General features: G+C 35.7%; 1 protein-coding gene across 3 annotated transcripts in view; it reads right to left on the minus strand.

Moving 5' to 3' along the window:
* Nucleotides 1-25,743, minus strand: part of MSR1 (macrophage scavenger receptor 1) — a 73,592-nt gene that overhangs the window by 39,442 nt on the left and 8,407 nt on the right. For all 3 annotated transcript variants that reach the window (XM_016185231.2, XM_016185232.2, XM_060183355.1), the window contains exons 4-6: nt 20,597-21,003; nt 17,133-17,319; nt 9,357-9,437 (exon numbers count right to left, since the gene is read on the minus strand). In XM_016185231.2, coding sequence (XP_016040717.1) covers nt 9,357-9,437; nt 17,133-17,319; nt 20,597-21,003 — 675 coding nt within the window. The remainder of the gene's footprint in view (nt 1-9,356; nt 9,438-17,132; nt 17,320-20,596; nt 21,004-25,743) is intronic.

Below are 25,743 nucleotides of genomic sequence, written 5' to 3' on the forward strand. Positions count from 1 at the left end.
ACTCAAAAGCTAACCTCATCAAGGACTGCAAAAGCTGAATAAGGGCAAGAGACTGGCATACTTTAACGATGATTCTTTCATCAGTATCAGGCCACCCCATTAGCTGGGGCCTTAATTGGGGAGTCCAGAGATTTCCAAACAGACATGATGGGCCTAGACCTCAAATAAATCCCTCTCTGCATTGTTAATTGTCATCTCTATCAAAAAACACAATAGACTACATTGCTGGCCTCCATAGGACCTTGCCCTCAACTTGGATCAGCATAGGTAGAGAATGTTCCATCCTCTGAAGAGAGGCTGGACAATATTGTCTATGCTACACCTGAGGAAAATGGGTCCTGATATTGGGGCAGCTTGGAATGTTCCTACTCATGACCACAGAATGTGAGCTCAGATCTACAGGGATTCAGCTCCTAAGCTGAATATGGGCCCCAGATCACATCAAATCAATGGGTGTTACAGTCAACAATATTTTTATATCTTTCTCATATTTGGGAGCTACTCTCTTCCCTGATCCAGCTTTCTGGTCCTTTTTCCAGCCATGACATCATCTCCTCAGACAATAATTAGGATCCACCTGCATATCAGAATTCAAGCTCAGGCAAAAAAAAAAAAAAAAAAAGTATAGTCACAGGCCCTTTGGAATTTAACTAAAATATGCCTACTAGCTGGCTACAAAATGGAGGACCCCCCACCCCCCGCCCCAACTCTTCAGCTGCACTATTCCAGCCTTAGGTCCATGATTGGTCAACAATTTGTTTGGCTTTGTAAGTTAACTTCTTCTCAACCACCACATTCCAGATGCTAGCATGATGCCAACCATACTACCCTTAACAGACAACCCCACCAATGTGTCCTGGAGCTCTGCTTCCCCAGAGCCCTTCTGAAAGAGAGAGACAGGTTGGGAGTATGGATTGACCTATCAACACCCATGTTCAGCAGGGAAGCAATTACAGAAGCCAGACTTTCCACCTTCTGCATCCCATGGTGACCTTGGTTCCATACTCCTGGAGGGTTAAAGAATAGGAAGGCTATGGGGGTGGAGAGGGCAGTACAGAGTTCTGTTGGTGGGAATTGTGTGGAGTTGTACCCCTCTTATCTTATGGTTTAGTCTATGTTTCCTTTTTATAAATAAAAAATAAAATTGTAGACATTATTATCAGCTTGCCTGACAGATACTAATAGAGAAGCTTTCACTCCAGTTTTAGCACTGAGAAATATTGCCCTTAGTTTAAAGGGACTAGAGGGCAAGATTTATACACAATCCATTAACAGTATTTTGTTAAGGTTTTTTTCATATAAAAACCTAAAATTGTTCTCTAAAATATTCAAGAAGAGTACTATTTTAAATAGATAAGAAACATTCAATTCCACAAATAATTAGATTTTAATGTAAATTAAACAAATATCTTAAGTAATAAAATCATCAACTCTGTTTAAAATCAGGTTATTTCAGTTCAATTTCTAGGGGTTTTTTGTGTGTGTGTCTGTGTGTGTGTGTATGTTTGTGTATGTGTGTGTGTGTTTTACCAGTGTACTGCTCAACTCTGGCTTATGATGACACTGAAGACAGAAAAATGAACCTGACACCTCAGAGGTTCAGGAATGAAAGTCTGTTGTATAACCACTATGCTTTCTTCAAATCCTAATATTTAACTACTTTTATGCTGTCTTGTAGCATGTTGTAATTTGAAGAATATTTCTGGAACATATCTAGCATCAGTATTCAATATAACCTGATTGTTTAATATTTATAACTTTCTCCAATATTTAAGCTAGACTACTACATATTTGCACTTGTCATCAGTAAGATATGCCTGTCTAATTAGAAATAAAATTACTGGCTCTAAATTATTTCCTTTGTTTATTTATTATCTTTTTTAATCTTCTTATTGAGGGGGTAGATGGATTGTAATATAGTCAATTCAGTAATTTTCAATAGTCACTCATTGGCGGCTCACATTAGTCTCTCTATTAATTCAACAAAAGCATGTTAATAATTATGCCAGCCCCTATATAACTCTAAAGTTACAAATGTTTGTACCCAAATAGATCTCTCAATGGGGTGACAGATGGCAAGAAAGGTAACATATCAAGAGAGAAAATAATTTGGGAAGTTATAATTTTAGAAAAATGCAGCAATATCATAGAGAAGATTTGAGATGTTTAATAAGGTGGTAGACCAGAAAGAACCTCTCTGATGTTGACTCACTGAGTTCTTCTTATAGTAACACTTAGAATTTAGCTGTTTGACTAGTATTATTAATGAATAAATTCATGAATGAATAATTATATATTATTTCACACAAATCACTATATCAATAGCATGGAACATGTTGAAGCAGGCCCTGTTGTCCATAAAATTATATGACTTGATTGTTCAGTAGTGTTTAAAAACCACAATAAATACCACAAGTGAATTTAATTCCAGCACACTGTATCAATCTAAGTCTTCCAGGAGGCAATTAGTTAATTTTCTGTAATAATCTATGTTGAAGACCAATGGCCACCCTCCCCTTCACCACAGGGTTTTTACTTTGGTGGCCTACTCTCGATTTTAATCAGATCCTGCTTTTAGTTTCCCCTTTCTGTTCTTCTTCCTGGCGTGGCGGGGGTGGGGGGACGGGGGTGGGTGGATGGGATGGGACATAGTCTTTTGGTGGTGGGAATGGTGTTTATGTATTTTTAAAATAATAATAATAATAATAATCTGTGGTAATAGAAAAGTACCTGGTATCTGCTTCTAACTCAACAGGAAACTGAAGTATATTTTACATAAAATTCACCTGAATAAGGTAGTGCAGTGGGTTAAGCGCAGGTGGTTGCAAAGCGCAAGGATCAAGGACCAGCTTAAGGATCCTGGTTGGAGCCCTGGCTCCCCACCTGCAGGGGAGTCACTTCACAGGCAGTGAAGCAGGTCTGCAGATGTCTGTCTTTCTCTCCTCCTCTCTGTCTTCCCCTCCTCTCTCCATTTCTCTCTGTCCTATCCAACAACTACTACAACAATAAAACAACAAGGCAACAAAAGTGAATAAATAAATAAATAAACTTAAAAAAAAAGAATATTATGTTTTTAAGAGACTTTAAATATCTCGTCTAAATCTATCATTTTTTAGAGGCAGGAATAGAATTCCACACAGATCAATCCATTCATATGTTTTATTAGATCATTATTCACATATATGGGTTCTCAAACTTTTTTTTTCTGTTCTCTAAGAGACTGTTAAAGCATATATCCATCTTACAATATTATAAACCACTACTCAATCACTAATAAATTAACATAAGATATATATCCATCTGGCTTGAAATATTGGCTCAATCACTTCATATGTGTCTCTCCATTGTAAGTCTGATATGATGATTAAAATAACTAATATAAATAAAATATATAAAAAAGGCCCGTACAAAATAAATGCAGTGAGTAAGCTCTTCTTTTTCTCTCTCTGCCCCTCCCCTCCCCTCCTTTTCCCTCTGCCCTGGCCATCCTCTTTCTCTTCTTTCTTCTTAACTTTCATAGTAATATAACCATTATTTTCACCAATCTTTAGTCAAGCCTAATAAATTTGCTTTTATTTAATGACATGCATATAGTTACCAGTGAATATTTTTGATTCATTGGAACAATTTGTTACCCCCAAAGGACCCTGTTTTTTTTTAATTTTTTAAGAAAAAACGTTTTATTTTTGTTTTATTTATTTATTTATTTTTTTTTCTGCATAAATTTTTAGTATTTAATTGGTTAGGATTTTATCAACATCACAACTGTCCTCATTACTAGTTGTTCTATTTTCTTTTTTTTTTAAATTTTTTATTTAAGAAAGGATTAATGAAGAAAAACATAAGGTAGGAGGGGTACAACTCTACACAATTCCCACCACCCAATCCCCATAACCCACCCCCTCCCCTGACAGCTTTCCCATTCTCTATCCCTCTGGGAGCATGGACCCAGGGTCATTGTGGGTTGCAGAAGGTGGAAGGTCTGGCTTCTGTAATTGCTTCCCCACTGAACATGGGCGTTGACTGGTCGGTCCATACTCCCAGTCTGCCTCTCTCTTTCCCTAGTAAGGAGTACCTCCCTAACACTTCCTCTCCACTATTCCAAGCTTGGGATCCATGATTGCTCAACAAATTGTTTGGCTTCATATGTTAACTCTCTTTTCAATCACCAGGTTCCAGATGCTACCAGGATGCTGGCCAGGCTTCCCTGGATTGAAGACCCCACCAATGTGTCCTGGAGCTCAGCTTCCCCAGAAAAAAACGTTTTAAATTCAAAGCTACATCAGTTTGTTCTCTAGTCCTTTTGACAAACCAATAAACATACTTTGACATATTTCTGTTTGAATCTGAAAAGCAAAACAATCTTTCTGCAATGAAAAGAATAATAAAATTTCTTTAGACTTAGCTTGTTGGTCCCATATGTCATTTTTCAATATATTTACTGTTATTACAAATATAAATGTATGTTACTATTAACAGTGAAGGATCTTCACACATCTTTTGGTAAATCCCAGTCTCTATTTTAGTTCATATATTAACCTTGATTATACATAAGTCTTAATTTTTGAGCTACATGGTAAATTTTTCTGTAAGTTTAATGAGCTTTTTGTCTTTTATTAATTGGGAAAATACTATTTACTATAGGAAAAACACTTCATTTTTTAAGGTTGAGGAAAATGAATGGCAAAGCTGCCTACACAGTGAGATGATGCTCTAATCTTGTTCTGTCTTTTCATTTGACCACTACCTTTCATTCCTGCAACAATGGATAGAGACTACAAAAAAGTCTGAAAATAAAATATTCTACACTCAAATTACAGAAACTGTAAAATGTTATTAAGCTTTTTATTAGTCATGTCTAAGATGTTTTAAGAAAATGACTTATTGCCCAGTTATGCCTTTAAAACAGCTCAAACAAAAGCTCAGCTTCCTTCTTAAACCTTCATCACATTATAATCAGATCTTAACTAGCCAGACTGAAGAGCTCTGGGCCAGTATAAACAGTGTAAACTGAACTTTAATTAATTATACTTTTCTCTCAAAGAAAGCTCTTTGTGCTGACATTTCCAGTGATGGGAAGTACAAACATAGTAATCATCCTCACCAAAACATTCTCTCTCCATCTTGCTTTCAGTGATAAACACAAGTTTGAGGTACACATTTTAGAATATAAATGACAACATCAAGACCCTCCCCCCCCCCATGTTTATCCTCACAGTCTATACACCGCTGCCACACATGACCCATTGTCAATGATGCAGTAATGCAGCTCATCTTAACCAGTAATACAGATAAGGTTCCTCTTTCACAGGCAAAACGGGAAAAAGTTTCCAGTATACCAGTTTCTCATCTGGGAACTCAAGACTTTATCCAAATGACACACTTTCAGATACAGAGCAACCTGAAGGTAGCAACAATAATTTAATATATATTTAGGGAACATTAGTCTTCTTGTAGCCAAAGAGAAAGAGGCCTTTCTGAGTCAATGGTTGGGAAAATGAGGGTGAGATACAGACACGATGACTGATAAAAATAAGGTTTCTATTCTCCAATATACACTGTTAGGATGAATTTTGTTTTCTTCTCCAGAGACATAATTTCACTAGTAGTAAATTTGGACTATTTAAGCAAAAAAAAAGAACAATAATAGATTATGCTTTTACAGACAGAAGAAACTTCAGTTTCCTCGAAAGGTACTTGCGTAGGCTGCCCTCCCAAGCCTACAGACTCAATGGCACTGTTATTGATATCAAGTGGGGGAAATAGCACATTAAATGGTTTTTGAAGGACTCCTTTAGGAATTAAGGACGTGTCCTATCTTCAAAGCATTACTTTCATGGGAAAGTAACATCAGAGTGGTACTGAAGAGGAACTCAAATAAGATATGAACTTCTGATAATGATATTTATGATCCTTATGTAATTATTTATAATAAATAATAATTTATGTAAGTTATTTGAAGCTTGAAGTTATATTTGTGCGCAGGATAGAACCTTGTGTATCGTTGGACAGAGTAAAAATGCTCAGTAGTGTGTGTGTGTGTGTGTGTGTGTGTGTGTGTGTGTGTGTGTGTGTGTGAAAATGTTACCTAGTCATTATTCCTGGAATACGTCCAAAGAAATTATCCTCTGAAATTAATTTCTACTGTATTTTCTGAGATAAATCATATTTTATCATTTCATTTACTCCACTAACAATGTTAAATATTAAAGACCCTTAACATAACTCAACTTAGATAACCACTTAATCTTAGCTTTTCATGTGATGATTGTAAGTTTAGGTGCTTTTAACTTAGTCAAGATGATCTGAGTGAATAAACTGTATGTGTATGCATGTGTGTGTGTGTAATATATTTGCTCAAATAAGAAAATTTTTAATTATCATGTTTTTTCATCATATACTCTTTACCACCTACTGTCATTAGCAAGTATAGGTCAATTAGACAGTCTAGGAGAGGATAAAATAAATATCAGCAATTATGTAAGAAAAATCCATTAGAAAGCTGCCTGACAGCCTGATTACTTTTGCTACAGTGCATCAAATCAAATAATCTAAGAGTTAACTTAGTATCCCCAAAATTAAATCTAACTATTTTTATACCAAATACCAATACCCAATCCATACCAAATAATATTGCATCCGCCGATTACAACCTAACCAACGCAACGATTGCCACCTCAATATGCTTCACCTCAGACTGTGTCCAGAGACTTCACGTGTGGAATGACAACCTTTCAGCTTCATTACTTGGGTGAGACCTTTCCTTTTATAGTACACTCTAATTTCATCTCAGGTGGTTCACTTTCTAACAAAGTCCCATAACCTAGATATACACCAGTTTCTGTGAGAGAGAGCTTATGTTCACACGTATCCATAAACTACTGCAAAATATATACCTGAAAGCAGAAGTACACTAGAGTTTGCAGTGAGTACCTCCCTAACACTTCCTCTCCACTATTCCAAGCTTTGGGCCCATGATTGCTCAACAGTTTGTTTGGCCTCGTATGTTAACTCTCTTTTCAGTCACCAGGTTCCAGATGCCACCAGGATGCTGGCCAGGCTTCCCTGGATTGAAGACCCCACCAATGTGTCCTGGAGATCAGCTTCCCCAGAGACACACCCTACTAGGGAAAGAGAGAGGCAGACTGGGAGTATGGACCGACCAGTCAACGCCCATGTTCAGAGGGGAAGCAATTACAGAAGCCAGACCTTCTACCTTCTGCAACCCTCAATGACCCTGGGTCCATGCTCCCAGAGGGATAGAGAATGGGAAAGCTATCAGAGGAGGGGGTGGGTTATGGAGATTGGGTGGTGGGAATTGTGTGGAGTTGTACCCCTCCTACCTTATGGTTTTGTTAATTAATCCTTTCTTAAATTAAAAAAATAAAAATAAATATATATATTTATTTTATTTATTTATTCCCTTTTGTTGCCCTTTTTTATTGTTGTAGTTATTATTGTTGTTGTAGTTGTTGGATAGAACAGAGAGAAATGGAGAGAGGAGGGGAAGACAGAAAGAAGGAGAGAAAGATAGACACCTGCAGACCTGCTTCACCGCCTGTGAAGCGACTCCCCTGCAGGTGGGGAGCCAGGGTTCGAACCGGGATCCTTATGCCGATCTTTGTGCTTTGCACCACCTGCGCTTAACCTGCTGCACTACAGCCCAACTCCCAACATCACCCTTCTGTCACATATATATTTGTGTTTATGCATATATATGCTATTATATTCACACACATTCACACATTATAATTTAATATATTTTAAATGTAAACTCTGTATTGGCTTTATAATTATATGTAATTATAATAATAATGTAAAAGTCAAGCAGCTGTCAAATTCTTGCTTTAGTTGTTTTGCTTTTTTTAATATATGAGACTACAAGTTAATAAGAGTATACATCAATACCCTTCCCACCACCAAAGGACTTTGTCCTGATCCCCGCACCCCTAGTGAAGCTGAACATCTACTCTCACCTTCCACCCAGAGATCTTTACTTTAGATCAAGGAATGTACATCTCAGTTTAAAAAAATATGCAGAGTGATGATTATTGAAGAATAACATGACAATCACATTATTTTCATTGTTGTCAATTTTTAGAGTGCAAAGAGTTCATGCTCTTCTTCTTTTTCTGTTTCCTGTTACTTTCTTTCAAAATACTGCTTTCAAGATTACAAAATATAAAGTGATATGAAACCATTTTGCTCTAAGTAAAATATAGAGTGCAAGTGACAGGAAAAGTAAAGATCTTTATCTTGGTCCATTTTGATAATGTGCTTTGTTGTTTTAGGCAGATGAATTGCTGCCAATAACTACTGAAGAAATAAAGAAATTTGCCTCTGATTAATACTAGCATATTTTTTGGTATCTTAAAAACTAAATAACTGGGGCAGGAGGGTAGCGCAACTGCAAAGTACATGTTACCATGCACAAGGACCCAGGTTCAATTCCTCATCTCTGGCTGCAGGGGGGAAGGTTCACCCGCAGCAGTGGAGCAGTGCAGCAGGTGTCTTTATTTCCCTCTCCTTCTCTCCCTCTCCATACCCTATCAAATTATCTCTATACTAACAAGTGAGAAAATAAAATTTTAAAATACAAAATATGACTGCCTAGATTAGTGAATTCCTCTTGCAGGCACTGAACTCCAACAATAGCCCTGGAAGCCAAAAAACAAAACACCTAACCAAATAAATAAGTAGCCTGAAAAATCTATTCAATGTAAAGGAAATTTTTATATTCTTTTTCACTTGTGATCTAAAGCTGGGCCTACCGTATAATGTTTGTAGTCAATGTAATAAACAAACATAACTGCCTAGACTTATGAACAATCCCATGTAGTGGTTCTAAGTGATGCATTTAACTTTCATAAAATAATCAAATCAGGGAGTCCAGCGGTAGTGCAGTGGGTTAAGCACACATGGCGCAAAGCGCAAAGCCCCTCATAAAGATCCTGGTTAGAGACACCGGCTCCCCACCTGCAGGGGAGTCACTTCACAGGCGGTGAAGCAAGTCTGCAGGTGTCTATCTTTCTCTCCCCCTCTCTGTCTTCCCCTCCTCTCTCCATTTCTCTCTGTCCTATCCAACAATGACAACTTCAATAACAACAATAATAACTACTACAACAATAAAAAAACAACAAGGGCAACAAAAGGGAAAATAAGTAAATATTAAAAAAATAATAATAATCAAATCAGTGTTTACCACTTAGTATATTATAGTGATTAGAATAAAATTATGCCATTCCACCCAGCATCTCATAGAGAACAAATCTAATATCTTTTTCATTCTATATAAATATCCAGATGTATATTACCTAGCTATGTAGTACAAGATTAAGTAACTAATATTGCCATACCTATGGGACCTTGCAAGCCTGCTGGACCTTGAGCTCCAGTGAAACCTCTATCTCCTTTTTGACCTGGGGGACCAGGAGGACCTTTAAAAATGAATCACAATAAATCACAGTTAGGCATTTTAAAATTAATTTATCATTAAGACAGTTTCAGAAGTAAACACAAAGTATTTTATTTGCTGTTCAAAAATAATGAAATTTACTTTGATAAATGGAGAAATACTCTGCCATTTATGTATGTAGTACAATGTCCTATATGGATAAGAATGAGAGATCCCTAAATGAGACATCCCAATTATATACTGATATTTATGTATGACTAGCAATTTTCTAGATGTTTAGAACTTGAGAACAACAGAGAAAAGACAATGATGGTTCAAGTTTACATTTATAATGCATAAAGCTAGACTATACACTATATTGAGTTAGAGTTAAGGGTTTATAGTCACACAATGCAATACAAATAGAGGACAACCAGTAGTTATAATATTGTAAATGTCTAGGAACTCAGAAACTTGTCAGAGATCAGTATGAATGCTAATGATTGAAAAGATATTGGTATATTGAGGAATGCAACTTAAAGGCTACCTTGAAGAATGGTTAGCATGTAAAGAATGAGAATTCTGTGTGGAAAAAAAAGGAGAGAGAAATATGGGAAAAGGCAGACAGGTGAAATTGAATAGAAGAAATTTTTTTAGTAAAATATTATGTACATAAACAATGACTGCATTGCAAAGCACTAATCCCCTCAGAAAAAAGACAAGAAGAAAATATCATGTACTATATCTAGAAAGATAATATAAAATAAATTAGTGTTGAAGGAATTATAATTGAGAATTTTTTTATTTGACCTCAAGATTTTCCAGGTACTGAATTCAGCAAGACTGATTGCCATTTGAATTTTCTGTGACCAGCAAGTTTACATCTAATCATCACGTCTTCATAATGGGTTTTCTTTTTTTATTTTTTTAAGTATTTCATTTATTTTTGAGAGAGATGCAAGGAGAGAAAGACACAGAGAAACACCAAAGCACTGCTCAGCTCTGGATTATGGTGGTGCAGGGGATTGAACCTGGGACTTCAAAGCCTCAGGCATGACAGTCTCTTTGCAAAACCACTATACTACCTACCCCTGCCCTTAGAATGGGTTTTCTATTTCATTTTGTTCCTCCCAATTACTTTTTTGGGAAATGTTGCTTTACATGTTGTTGTTTCAGTGGTATGGTATCACACCACTTCCCATGTCTACAGGGAGCATACACAATAAATATTTTTCTCTTTATTTAAATAAGGACATGTAGAAACTCCTTTTTAATGCCAAAACATAGAAATAAATGTAGATACACCCTGGAATCATTAAGTTAAAATAGCGTTTTATTTTTGTGGATGTGTTTGCTGTATCTCATGAGCTGTCTCTTTGATTCCAGTAGTAATGCTTTAAATGAACATCACCCAAGGAAACACAACTATATTTAACATTATTTGTTAAATATGTTCACAACTTCTAATCCAGTGAATATAATATTATCTAAAAGGTTGTATGAAGATCACAAGGTAATCGGTAGAGATTAATTCAGAATACTTAGAGACTCCCTATTTTTTTATTCTTTTGAATTCCTTTGTTCTTTCTTCTCTCCATTTTTTTCTGATATGTTCATTTTTTTCTATCAAGAAATACAAATTGGGTGGGTCCAGGTGGTGGCACACCTGGTTGAGTGCACAGTTACAGTGCACAAGGACCTGGGTTCAAGCCCCTGCTCCCCACCTGAAGGGGGGAAAGTTTCATGAGTGGTGAAGCAGGGCTGCAGGTGTCTCTGTCCCCCCCGCACCCTTCTCAATCTCCCCCCTTCCCTCTCAATTTCTAGCTGTTTCTATCCAATAAACTTTTTTTTTAAAAAAATGAAAGAAATATAAATTGGGCTTAAGAATTTTTCCTTTTCTGGTTACTCATCAATAGCATATTATCTCTTTCCTGTGCTAACTGAACATGGGTTTTATAATTTCATTACAAAAACAACACCTATTACAGGAATTATGAAAACATAACAGTAAAATGAAATGTAAATGCTATCATGCCAAGAAATAACCATTAACACTTATTTTAAGTACTTACTTTTGTCAAATAACTACCATGCAAACTACATAAAATTGGGCATTAAGTAATTTACTGACATATTCTTCTAAACCATAACTTAATACTGAAGGCATATATTTATGTATTGTGGTATAAATATTTATGGAAGTCTGTATGCATCCCTATTCTATTCAGAATGTAGTTCTCCAAACAAAGGGTGTTTATCTTCCATAGCCAGGAACAGAGCTGCAGTTCATTCATTGCTACACAGTGATAAAGGAGGTGGCAAGTAGAACAGAAAGACTCAATTTGCAGCCTGGATGTTGCTGAGCAAATTCAAGGGAAGCAAATGCACAGTACCCAAGGATAGTGTTTTGGGGGAAAAATAAAGTGCACATGCAGAGACTTTTGATTTAGCTAGTTCTCTGGAAAAAAAAAAAAGACTCATATATTCTAGGAAACAAGAAAAAAAATAGAATGTGTGGAACACAATATAAGGGATCCACAGACTAGATATACATTCTTAGCCTTTGAGAGTTAGAATTTTCAGCATTTTGTTATTAAGTAAGTAGCAATCACTAACTCTCCTTTGAGAAATTTGCAAGTCACTGTGTCTAGTAAATGAATACTATTCTGTCGTGGTTAGTTAAAAACATAATAAACATTTCAATATTTTATGACCCTGAGATTTTTCTTTTTTATAATTTTTGTCATGATGTTGTTTGTTACAAAACTGTTAAAATTAGAGTATGTAGTTCCACACCCACCACCAGAATTTTATAGTCTCACTGGACCACCACCCAGAGATAAACACCATGATTCTCACAAAACTTACAAGTAGTTTGCTAGCTTCTGTTTTGTTTGGATTTTTTTTGTTGTTGTGTTCATGTAAATTAGATTTCTAGATGAAAATGAATATGTGAATATAAGTGAGATTACCAAGTAGCTGTCTTTTCATTTCTTTGTTTATTTTGCTAAGCAGAATCACATCCAATTCCATCCACTTCATCCCAAAGGACACAATAATGTTTTGATTGCATAGTAATATTCCATGAAATATAGATTCAATACTTCAGCCAGTATCTGTCATTTAGGCTGTTTCCACTCTTTGGCTACTGTGAGTAATGCAGATATGAACATGGCTGTTGTTGTTGTATGCCTGGTTCTATTCTAATACTGATCATCTCATCAAAAGTTGGAATTCCTTTGCTTCTTCACTTCATGTGAGAATCCTCTCAGTAATTTTTGCAAGGCAGGTTTGGTAGTTGCAAATTCCTTCAGTTTCTGAATTTTTGAAAATATCTTTTATTTCTCCCTCATAGTTGAAGGGTGTTTTAGACAGATACAGAACTTATAGCTGGCAATTCTTATTTTAAACAACTTTAAATATGCCATTATACTTCCTCCTTGTCTCTAGGGTTTGTGATGAGAAATATGATGAAAGCCATTTTTATGCAAGTTCATTTGCTTTAGTCATTTATATCCTATAGCTGAATGAAACCATTCAGTAGTTGTCCTTCACCTCTTTATTTATTTCATTTCATTTAGCATAATCACCTTGGATGTTATGGGAGGTATGACTATCCTCAGGGTGAGTGGAGAGCACAAGACTTTAATGGAGAGTGTATGACTCACATACACCATGTATGTTAATGTACAGGTTAATTTATAGGTTAGATTATAACCAGGTTAAATTATAACCTTGAAATCTTTTTTTTAGATTTTACATTTTTAGATTTTGTGGTTTTATTTTTTTTCTCTTTTATAGTTTTATTTATTGAACCAAGACAGAAAGAAATTGAGAGGGAAGAGGAAGACAGAAAGGGAGAGAACACCTACAGCATTGCCTCACTGCTTGTGAAGCTTCCCCGTGCACCTGGGAACTGAGGACTTGAACCTGGGTCCTTAAACACTGTAAAGTGTGCAGTCAGCCAGGTGCACCATCATATAACCCCTGAAATAGAATAATTTTCCAAAAGTCTGTTAAGTCACTAATAATAATGAGAAAAAGTAAAACAGGAGCCAGGCAATGGTGTACCTGGTTAAGCACATACAGCACTAAGCGCAAGAACCCATTTAAGGATTCAAGTTGGAATCCCTGGCTCCCCACCTGCAGCCGCGGTGTTTTACAAGTAGTAAAGCAGGTTTGCAGGTGTCCTTCTCTCTCCCTCTTTATATCCCCCTCCTTTCTCAATCACTCTCTGTGGGGGGGGGAGGGGGAACTAGATGTGAGGAGTAGTAAAAAAAGAGAGAGAAAGAAAGAAGACACAAAAATGCTCAATATTCAATAGTAAGCAAGATGTATAAACAGCAAGAGCATTACTGTGATGAAGGATAAATCTTAGTGCAAGAGAAAATGAATCATAGATAAGATACAGTATGATAGATATTTTCAGATACAAATAAAAGTAGGAGTACTTAATTTTAATTGAATGAAAAGACAAGATGAAGAATGTAGTTTGCAAGTTTGAATCCTAGTAAAAGCAAATTAAAAGTAGCTGGTATCAAAAGAGAGTGGGAATGAGATATTTAGAAGAAACTAAAATTATAAAATGACTAAAAGACAACATAGAAGATCTTGAGTGCAGGGGTCATGCAGTGGTGCACACAGTAGCTTTCACATGTTACCAGGCATACGGACCCAGGTTTAAGCACCTGATCTCCATCTGAAAGGAGGAAGCTTCATAAGCAGAGAAGCAGTAGTGCAGGTGACAATTAACAGCAGTATTAAAATATGAAATATATATTGTTTTAAAACTTGCTGGACTAGAAAATTATCTCTGTTTGTAGAGTACTACTTTATATCCATGATATTCTGGATCTCACCCTAGCATCAAAAAACTAAAATACAACAAGGGTTGGTAGATTGGTGTTCTCCTCTTTTTTTTTTTTTAATTTCTCTAATCTCATGTTCTCAGATTTTCTTTGAAGTGATCTGGATAAGTATCTATGGGTTTCTTAAATGTATAACAATCAGTAAACCTCATGAAAGATGAATGAACATCCTACCCTTGGAATGAGAGTGCATAATTTTATTGATTTGGTTTTGAAAAGAAGTTTCTTATTTTAAATTGCACATGGACAGTTCTATTATATCACATTTAAAGTTTAACCACAGAAAACATCCTTCAGTAAATGTTTGTATACTGAAAAAAATGAATGAAATTTATGTCAAATAGAAACTGAGTAAATCACGTTAAGTGAAATAAGTCAGAAACAGAAGGATGAATATGGGATGATCTCACATACAGAAGCTGAAAAACAAGATCAGAAGAGAAAAGATAAGTAGACTCTGAACTGGAGTTGGTGTATTACATGCACCAAAGTAAAAGACTCTGTTGTGTGGGGGAGAGGGAGAGGACAGGTCCTGGAAAAGGATGACAGAGGACCTAGTGGGGGATTGCATTGTTATGTGGAAAAATGAGAAATGTTATGCATGTTCAAATTATTGTATTTACTGTCGAATGTAAAACATTAATCCCCCAATAAAGAAATTTAAAAAAAGTGAAAAAAAAATGAAAAAAAAAGTGAATCAGTAAGTTTAACTCAGCTTTATTAATATAAACTGAAGTGTTCTTAACTATTTCTACTTATAGAAGTAAGATAAGTAAGAAAGAATCTGTCTGTAAAGATAGCTCACTTGAACAGTATGTTTGCATTGTTACATACATGATCCAGGTTCTGGTGCAGTCATAAAGTATAAAAAGAAAGACGAGTGCTGTGGTATCTTTCTTTTAGTCTCTCTATATTTGCCTCTATCTTTCTACTTGAGAAAGTCAGCCTGAAGTGGTGAAACCCCAATGATGACAGAAAAGAAAGGAAGGAAGAGAGAGAGAGAGAGAGAGAGAGAGAGGGAGAGGGAGAACCTCACCACTGTATCCCAGAATCTCATCTCTCCAGAGCCCTCCCCCACTAGGGGAAGATAGAAACAGGCTGGGGTATGAGTCAACCTACAATGCTCATGTCCAGCAGAGAAGCAGTTATAGAAGCCATACCTTTCACCTTCAGCATTCCATAAAAAATTTTGGTCCATACTCCCAGAGGGGTAACTATTATGAGAAGATAGCCAGAGGGTTCTGAACTTCAATTCCAGGACCCAGAGAGAGAAGAGGGAAAAAAGGGAGGGGGGGTAGAGTAGGGGAAAGGACACTCAGAAATAGTAGATGTGACTTAGAAAGGAAGAGAAAGCAAGACCATAGGAAAAAATGGGTAAAATATAAATATGAACATAGATAGTTATTGAAATAATAGTCATATTTGTGATCTTGGGAGATCTACTGCAATTTCCAGTGGAGGGAGTAGGGACACAGAACTCTGGTGGTGGGAAAGCTGTGGAATTATATCCATCTTGTAATTTTGCAAATCAATATTCAATCATTAATAAGGATTTTAAGAAAGAAAGAAAAGAAAGAAGGGAGGGAGGGACGGATTGGAGGAAAAAGGAAGGGGAAGAAAGGAGGAAAGAAGAAGAAAAAAATCTGGAAACTTTGAAAAATCAGAATTAACAAACTTGATTTATAGATGGGTAGAAAACTATCTGACAGAAGACTTTTATTTGTATTTTTAGGCAAGTTCATTTACTCTAGTTACTTACATTCCACATATGAGTGAAACAATTTGGTAGTTGTTCTTTACCATTTACTTCACTTGATAACCCCCTTTATATATAGCCCATCCATTTCATTCCAAATGACACAGTTTAATCTCTCTTGTAGTACAAATGGAACATTTCAAACAAGAACACATTTTTTAATTGCCACCATGGTTATCTCTGGGGTTCAGTACCTACAATACAAATCCACTACTCCTGACTGCTATTTTCTTCCTTCCTTCCTTTCCTCCTTTCTCTCTTTCTTCCTTCCTTCCTTTCTTCCATCCTTCCTTCCTTCTTTATTTTATTTTAATTTTTTTATAGGATTGAGAGAAATTGATATGAGAAAGGGAGGTAGTGAGGAAGAGAGAAAAGAGAAATACTTCCAGCACTGCTTCATCATTGGTGAAGTTTCCCCCTTGCAGGTAGAACCATGTTTTTGAATTCAGGTTCTTGTATGTGGTACCAAATGAGCTGAGCTCTACCATGTGTACCAACATGCAGTCGACCAGATTAGTTCACAGAGATTTAATTTTTGGTGATGAGGCTGTGACACACCAAGTTAAGTGCATATAGTAACAAGCGCAAGGACCCACACAAGTATACCAGTGAGTCCCTGGCTCCCCACCTGCAGGGGGGTCGCTTCACAAATGTCTTTCCTTATATTTCCCTCCTCAATTTCTCTCTTTCCTATACAAGTATATATATATATACAGGAGCAGTGGATTCATAGTACAGGTTCCAAGCCCCAAAGATACCCTGGAGGCAAAAAGAAGAAGAAGAATGAGGAGGAGGAAGTGGGGGAGGAAGAGGAGGAGGAGGAGGAGGAGGAGGAGAAGAAGAAAAGAAAGAAGGAAGGAAGGAAGGAAGGAAGGAAGGAAGGAAGGAAGGAAGGAAGGAAGGAAGGGATATTTAATTTTTAAAATTCCATTCAATTTAAAGGATATCGAAATACTGTTACCACACATAATCTCAAGATTTTCTCTGGATATTTGTAATATATAAATACATGCCCAACCCCTATTTTAAGCTATAGGGTTTCAAATACCTGATCTATGTATACATCAGCACATTATAATCTATCATTTTCAAGAAAAATAGGAACACATTTTACCTTGAACCAAAGTGATATTTTTCAATGTCTGAGAATGTTCCCAGTCTTTCAGTCTGAGATCACTAGTGATGTTATTCAAAAGTTTCACTTCTTCTTTTATTTCCTGTTCCAAATATACTTGCTTTTCTTTCACAGACATAATTTCTGCTGATGCATTACGCACACGCTCCTCTAATTCATTACTATCCTGTTAAACAGAAATAAGCATCTGCAATCGCTTACATGTATAATTATCAAATATGTTTAAAAATCTCTAACATTCAGTTTTTATAAAAACACATTCATTATGTTAAAATAATATAAAAGACTATAAAGTGTGAAATTCAAGAATGATTTTGAATAGTAACACTTGTGTTTTGAAACTTTTTCTCTTTTTTAATTCAACTGGTAGAATTTTCATCTCTCTCTCTAACCAAATTTGTTGAAAATATTTAAGTTCTGCTTATCTTCATAAGTGTATTGATGCTAAAAAAAAGGTAAAAATTAAATTTGAAACTGTCACATGTTCTCTAAGTTGAAGATAAACTATACTATTCTTAGACTTAATGCATAGGCCAATTTGGTAGACAGGTTTATATATTAAATAATTTTATGGCAATAACCAAGATGAGAGTAAGAACATGCACCCCAATTAGCACATTAATAATAATTTACTTTCAGTTTTAATACATTCATATTTGATGTTCATGATTATTTAAAAATAGAAATATAATTTATTTATATTTTTGTACACATGTACCTATGCATAAATGAGACTGTGAGCAAAAGTATATGCTATGGAATGTATATATGCTATGGAATGTGTCTTACAGTTTTACAAATGTATATATTAAGGATATTTAATGAAAATTTAGAAACTACCTTATTATTATTTTTGGAGGTCGATACACATTTTTATTCACTTCTTTTTTTATTAAGGAAATAGATTCTTTGCGTACAATCTCATTATGCATCAGGACCCCACAGTTCTCTTTCACCATTCCCTCCTTCCCCCTTCTTCCTCCCAGTCCTTTGCTTTGATGCAATACAAACAACCAGTCCACATTTCATTTCATGCACATGGCAAAGCAGCACAATGTGCAAGTGAGCTATTTCACTGACTTTAGTGATGACATTTTTATGAATTTCACATTAATTATGATTGTAGACCTTACATAATTTGCAATAAAATAGCTTTTCTTATGAAATATAAAGTTTTAGTCATTATTTTTTTCATAGAAAAGACACAGTGGAAACAAGCAGTGGTACAACCAGGAAAGCACAAGTTACCATGTGTGAAGACCAGGGTTAAAGGATTAACCCGATCCCCACCTAGAAAGGGGAAGCTTCAATAGTGATAGAGCAAGTGTCCCTCCTGCAAATATCCTTCTTTCTGCATATTTCTCCCCTCCCTATTTCTCTCTGTTTCTATAATAATGAAAGGAAGGAAGGAAGGAAGAAAGGAAGGAAGGAAGGAAGGGAGGGAGGGAGGGAGGGAGGGAGGAAGGAAGGAAGGAAGGAAGGAAGGAAGGAAGGAAGGAAAGAAGGAATAGAGAGAAGGAGCAGGGAAAAAGATTAAAAAAAAAAAAAAAGAGGGGCTAGGCAGTAGCACAGCAGGTTAAGCACACATGGCAGGAAGCACAAGGACCAGCATAAGGATCCTGGTTGGAGCCCTGCCCCTACCCGCCTTGCTCCCCACCTGCCTGGATCACTTCACAAGCAGTGAAGCACATCTGCAGGTGTCTATCATTCTCTTCTCCTCTCTGTCTTCCCCTCCTCTCTCCATTTCTTTCTGTCCTATCCAATGACAGCAATAACAACAACAACAATAATAATGATAAACAACAAGGGCAACAAAAGGGTAAAAATTGCCTCCAGGAGCAGTGGATTCATACTGAAGGGAGGGAGGGAGGGAGAGAGGAGAGAGGGAGGGAGAGAGGGAGGGAGGGAGGCAGAGAGAGAGAGAGAGAGAGAGAGAAGAAAGAAAGGGAGAAAAGAAGGAAGGAGGAAGGAAAGAAAAGTGGTTGCTAGGAGAAGTAAAGTTTTCATGTAAGGTGCAAAAAAAAAAAAAGGAAACAATTATAATTACACAATAAGAAATGTGCAATTTTCAAACAAATAACTTTTTTCCTCAATTTCATTCTTAGAAGTGAAAAGTAATCCAGAGGCTGACCACTAAGGAGTCTATAACAGAAGTTAAAATACTGATCCATAGGTCAAAGTCTATTATTATAAATAAAAATGAATTGCATCACAGTTTCAGCATCTGTCTACATCTTGCCTGTAGCTGCATTTGTGTACTATTATGGCAGGTTTGAATAATTGTTACAAATATAATGGTCTCCAAAGCCTAAAATATTTATATCTAGTCTTTTACAAAGAAATGTTTGCCAACTTGCTCAAATTGTGTCTTCTTCTCTAACATTTGCTATTTGATCACATGATGATAATATGATATATACTTTACTCATATATTTTTTAAATTTTTTTATATTTATTTTATTTATTTATTCCCTTTTGTTGCCCTTGTTGTTTTATTGTTGTAGTTATTATTGTTGTCATTGTTGGATAGGACAGAGAGAAATGGAGAGAGGGAGGGGAAGACAGAGAGGAGGAAAGACAGACACTTGCAGACCTGCTTCACCGCCTGTGAAGCGATTCCTCTGCAGGTGGGGAGCCGGGGTTCGAACCGGGATCCTTATGCCGGTCCTTGTGCTTTGCGCCACCTGTGCTTAGCCCGCTGCACTACAGCCCGACTCCCTTTACTAATATTTTTAATTCTTTAAATACAGCTATATTTACACATAAACATATGTATACATCATGTGTAGATGAAACTACTTTAAAATTTAGATTTTTGTATTATAAATGCAAATAAAATTTCTATCCATTTGATGAGGAAGATATTTTTGATCTGTTGTAAAATGTAAAAATACAGAAGCCTGGAGGCATAATAGGGAATTAATTACTGAACACTTCAAAATAAGATCCCCAGTTAAATATTTAGTACTTCATATAGCAGAGTGATTCTCTAGTTCTTTCTCTCTCTTTAACCTCTTTCTCTCTCTCATAAATAAATAAAATGTTGATGAAAAAATTATGGATATTATCTCTCGAGCTAAATAACCTAAATTATCTATTCAGATATTCTCAAGATATATAACAGTTTTTACAAAATTTAAATACTTTAAGATAGCCTATATATAATATACCACTTGTAAACAACTTATTAAACCACCAATAAAATGTTTTGAAAAAAGTTAAAATAAATAAATATGATAACCTATATGTATAATTTTAAAAAACAGCTTTTCTAGAATTCTGGAGGATATTTATTCATTTGAAATCTGTTAAGATTGCTCGAGGTACCAGGATAAATAGAATTATGATTAAAAGCATTTTTCAACTTTCCTGTTTCAATACTCAGAGGAAAATCTAGACAGAATCAATCCCAACATGTTGCCTTTCATTACAAAAACTCTTACCTCTTGTTGTTTTAATGTGTTCTGCCTGATTTTGTTACTCAATAATACACTTTTGAACTTCAAAACAAGTAATGTAATATTCAAACTTATTTGTGACTTGAGGATTTCATCTATTATGTGCTCATTTTCAGTGACTGAAGAATTCAAGATTCCTAGCTGTAGGAGGACATCATTAAATCTTTGATCACTCATCATACTGAAATTTTGAAAATGCTCTGAATTAAGAGCTGCTGATTCTGAAATATATTGGATTTTCTTCTCCATGTTGCTTATTTTTTCTGTAACCATTTCCTGAAATCTCACTTCATCTTCAATACTGCTTCCTTTTCCCGTGAGATTCTGAGAGCTATCATTTGCATTAATTGAATCGACTGTACAACTCTTCGTTTTCCATTGCAGAAGCTGAGCTATATTTTTAAGCAAAGATAAGAGTGTCATGGCCTATAACTCTAAATGTATATAACATTCCATTCCATACCATTTATTCACTATAACTTAATTGCATCCCATTCTAATATTTAAATGATATTCTAAATTAAGTGCTTATTGTATACAACCTTTGAATCACACTAGGCATGAGGTCAAAAAGGAAATAGTCTCCTTTTCCCATGTTTCATCAGAGTGTATTCCAGGTTTAACTCATTATTTCTGAATTTATAAATGATATGAATCTTTTTTACCATTGTATTTACTTTATCAATAAGTAAAACGTCTACAAAGTAAGAAGCACATTATATATGACCCTTCATGTACAACATAGAATCAAATGAGGAAATGAATAATATAGTAACTGAAATAAATGGGTTGAGTCATGCTAATTGTTATAAAGATAAAATGAAGATGACAAAAACAATAATATATAGCCACAGTAGAAATATTAGTGTTATACACTTTATGCCTAAAGAACCATTTCATCATCATTCATTTACTTGCTGGCAGAGAATTGTCATTTTCCTTACACAAGCCTAATTTATAGTTGGTGAACAGGAAATTGAGCAAATAAAATTTTTCCCTTAACATTTTACTTTATAGGAATCCATTAATTGTAAATATATATTTAAAACAAAAATTTAGAAGAAACAGAAAAAAATAATATACCATTTATCTCACCACTCTGAGTTAAATTCTAATATTTTAGTGTATATATAGCAAATCTGGCTCTTTGTTTTCATTACTATTAATTTAAAAAAACTATGATATTTCATATATAACCCAGACATTACTTTTAATTAATATTAATGAAAATTTCATATAGCTTATAAAAAACAATGTAATAGTAACATTGTATTCTATACACAGATCTATAAGATTTATTTAACAAAATCTTTATATTTAGTTTGACTCTGCTTTCACCAATATATTCAATGTTTTGATGAACATTATTACCACTATTATCTGAAAGGAAAAATTTGATTAAACAGTAATTTTGAGACACAATGCTGATCTATATTGGGTATATACTACTAATAAGCTAATTATCTTTCTGAAAAATATTTAGAAAAAATAATTTCATCCCTCCCATCTATAGTCAGTTAATTTTTTACAAGTGGGCTCAAACCATTAAATGGTAAAAGGAGTATCTCTTCAACAAATGGTGCTGGGGAAATTGGAATGAAACATGCAAGCAGATGAAACTGAACCATCACTTAACACCACACACAAAAGTCAACTCTAAGTAGTTTAGGCCAGAAACTATCAAATATGTTGAAGAAAACATTGGCAGGATACTTCACAACCTATGCTTCAAAAAAACCTTCTAGGATTCAAATTCAACAGCAATGAAACAAAAGCAAAAATAAACCAATGGGGCTACATCAAACTAAAAAAGTTTCTTCACAGCAAAGAGTAAAATCACCCAAACAGAAAGAAACCCAACAGCATGTGAAAAAAAAATCTTTATACAACACACATCAGGCAAAGGACTAATAACCAAAATACATAAAGAGTTCAGTAAACAAAACACCAAAAAACAAGCAACCTCATTTGAAAATGGGGACAGGACATGGACAGACATTTCACCAACAAAGATATGCAGAGGACCAACAGATATATGAGAAGGTGCTCAGAGTCACTGATCATCAAGAAATGCAAAGAAAGGCAACAATAAGACAACTTTACAACTGTGAGTATGTCATACATCAAAAATGGCAAATGTTAGAAAGAATATTGAGAAAACGGGACACTTCTTCACTGCTGGTGGGAGCTCAACATGACAGGGAAAGAAAAAAAAAAAAGGAGACTAACTGGGACATGAGGAAAGGACCTGTCCTATGACCCAGCAATTCCTCTCCTGTGGATTTACCCAAAGTAGAAAGAAACACCTATCAGAAGACATCTATTTATACCTATGGTCATAGCAGAATAGTTTATAATTGCCAGAACCTAGAAGCAACCCAGATGTCCAACATTAGATGAGTGCTTAAAAAAATGTGGTATATAGACAGGATAGAATACTACTCAGCTAAACTGAACCAAGAAGAACTACAAAATCTAAATGCACCAATCACAGACAAATAAATTAAAACCGTTATTAAGAATCTCCCCAACAACAAAAGTCCTGGACCAGATGGCTTCACAAACGAATTCTACAAAACTTTCAGGAAACAGTTAGCACCCATACTTCTTAAGCTTTTCCATAAGATTGAAGAAACAGGAATACTCCCTTCCACCTTCTATGAAGCCAACATCACCCTGACACGAAAAGCTGATAGGGACAGAACAAAAAAGGAAAACTACAGACCAATATCTCTGATGAACATAGATGCCAAAATATTAAACAAGATCTTGGCCAACCAGATACAGAAACATATCAAAAAAATTGTTCATCACAACCATGCGGGATTCATCCCAGGAAAGCAAGGCTGGTTCAACATCCGTAAGTCAATCAATGTCATTCACCACATCAATAAATGCAAAGCCAAAAAAAACATGAGTATCTCAATACATGCAGAGAAAGCCTTTGACAAAATCCAACACCCATTCATGCTCAAAAATCTACAAAAAATGGGAATAGATGGGAAATTCCTCAAGATAGTGGAGTCTATATATAGCAAACCTACAGCCAACATCATACTCAATGGACAGAAGCTGAAAGCATTCCCCCTCAGATCGGGGACTAGACAGGGCTGTCCACAGTCACCGTTACTCTTCAACATAGTATTGGAAGTTCTCGCCATAGCAATCAGGCAAGAGAAAGGAATCAAAGAAATACAGATTGGAAGGGAAGAAGTCGAGCTCTCACTATTTGTAGATGATATGATAGTATACATAGAAAAACCTAAAGAATCCAGCAGAAAACCACTGGAAGTTATTAGGCAATATAGCAAGGTATCAGGCTACAAAATCAATGTACAAAAATCAGTGGCATTTATTTATGCAAACACTAAATCTGAAGAAGAAGACATCCAGAAATCACTCCCATTCACTGTTGCAGCAAAATCAATCAAATACCTAGGAATAAAGTTGACCAAAGAAGTGAAACACTTGTATGCTGAAAACTATGAGTCGCTACTCAAGGAAATAGAAACTGATACCAAGAAATGGAAAGATATCCCATGCTCATGGATTGGAAGAATAAATATCATCAAAATGAATATTCTCCCCAGAGCCATATACAAATTTAATGCAATACCCATCAAAGTTCCACCAAGCTTCTTTAAGAGAATAGAAAAAACACTGCAAGCATTTATCTGGAACATGAAAACATCTAGAACTGACAAAACCATCTTGAGGAAAAGAAACAGAAAAGGAGGCATCACACTCCCAGACCTTAAACTATATTATAAAGCCATCATCATCAAAACAGTATGGTACTGGAACAAAAATAGGCACACAGACCAGTGGAACAGAATTGAAAGCCCAGAAATAAATCCTCACACCTATGGACATCTAATCTTTGATAAGGGGGCCCAAATTCAATAAATGGTGCTGGGAGAACTGGGTTGTAACATGCAGAAGAATGAAATAGAACCACTTTATCTCACCAGAAACAAAAATCAACTCCAAATGGATCAAAGACCTAGATGTCAGACGAGAAACCATCAAGTACTTAGAGGAAAACATTGGTAAAACACTTTCCCACCTAAACCTCAAGGACATCTTTGATGAATCAAACCCAACTGCAAGGAAGACAACCAATGTGACTACATCAAATTGAAAAGCTTCTGTACATCCAAAGAAACTATTAAACAAACAAAGAGACCCCTCACAGAATGGGAGAAGATCTTCATATGCCAGACATCAGACAAGAAACTAATGACCAAAATATATAAAGAGCTCAGCAAACTTAGCACCAAAAAAAGCAAACGACCCCATCCAAAAATGGGCAGAGGATATGAACAAAACATTCACTTCAGAGGAGATCCAAAAGGCTAACAAACATATGAAAAACTGCTCTAGGTTACTGATTGTCAGAGAAATGCAAATTAAGACAACACTAAGATACCACCTCACTCCTGTAAGAATGGCATACATCAAAAAGGACAGCAGCAACAAATGCTGGAGAGGTTGTGGGGACAGAGGAACACTTTTACATTGCTGGTGGGAATGTAAATTGGTACAGCCTCTGTGGAGAGCAGTCTGGAAAACTTTCAGAAGGCTAGACCTTTCATATGATCCAGTAATTCCTCTCCTGGGGTTATACCCCAAGGACTCCATAACACCTAACCAAAAAGAGGTGTGTACTCCTATGTTCATAGCAGCACAATTCATAATAGCTAAAACCTGGAAGCAACCCAGGTGCCCAGCAACAGATGAGTGGCTGAGAAAGCTGTGGTATATATACACAATGGAATACTATGCAGCTATCAAGAACAATGAACCCACCTCCTCTGACCCATCTTGAACACAGCTAGAAGGAATTATGTTAACTGAGCTAAGTCAGAAAGATAAAGATGAGTATGGGATGATCCCACTCATCAACAGAAGTTGAGGAAGAAGATCTGAAAGGGAAACTAAAAGCAGAACCTGACCAAATTGTAAATAGGGCACCAAAGTAAAAACCCTGTGGTGAGGGGTAGACATGCAGCTTCCTGGGCCATTGGGGGGTGGGAGTGGGTGGGAGGGATGGGCCACAGTCTTTTGGTGGTGGGAATGGTGTTTATGTACACTCCTAGGAAAATGTAGTCATATAAATCACTAGTTAATTA

The sequence above is a fragment of the Erinaceus europaeus genome, chromosome 2 (assembly GCF_950295315.1).
Source record: "Erinaceus europaeus chromosome 2, mEriEur2.1, whole genome shotgun sequence".
NCBI classification, from domain to species: domain Eukaryota; kingdom Metazoa; phylum Chordata; class Mammalia; order Eulipotyphla; family Erinaceidae; genus Erinaceus; species Erinaceus europaeus.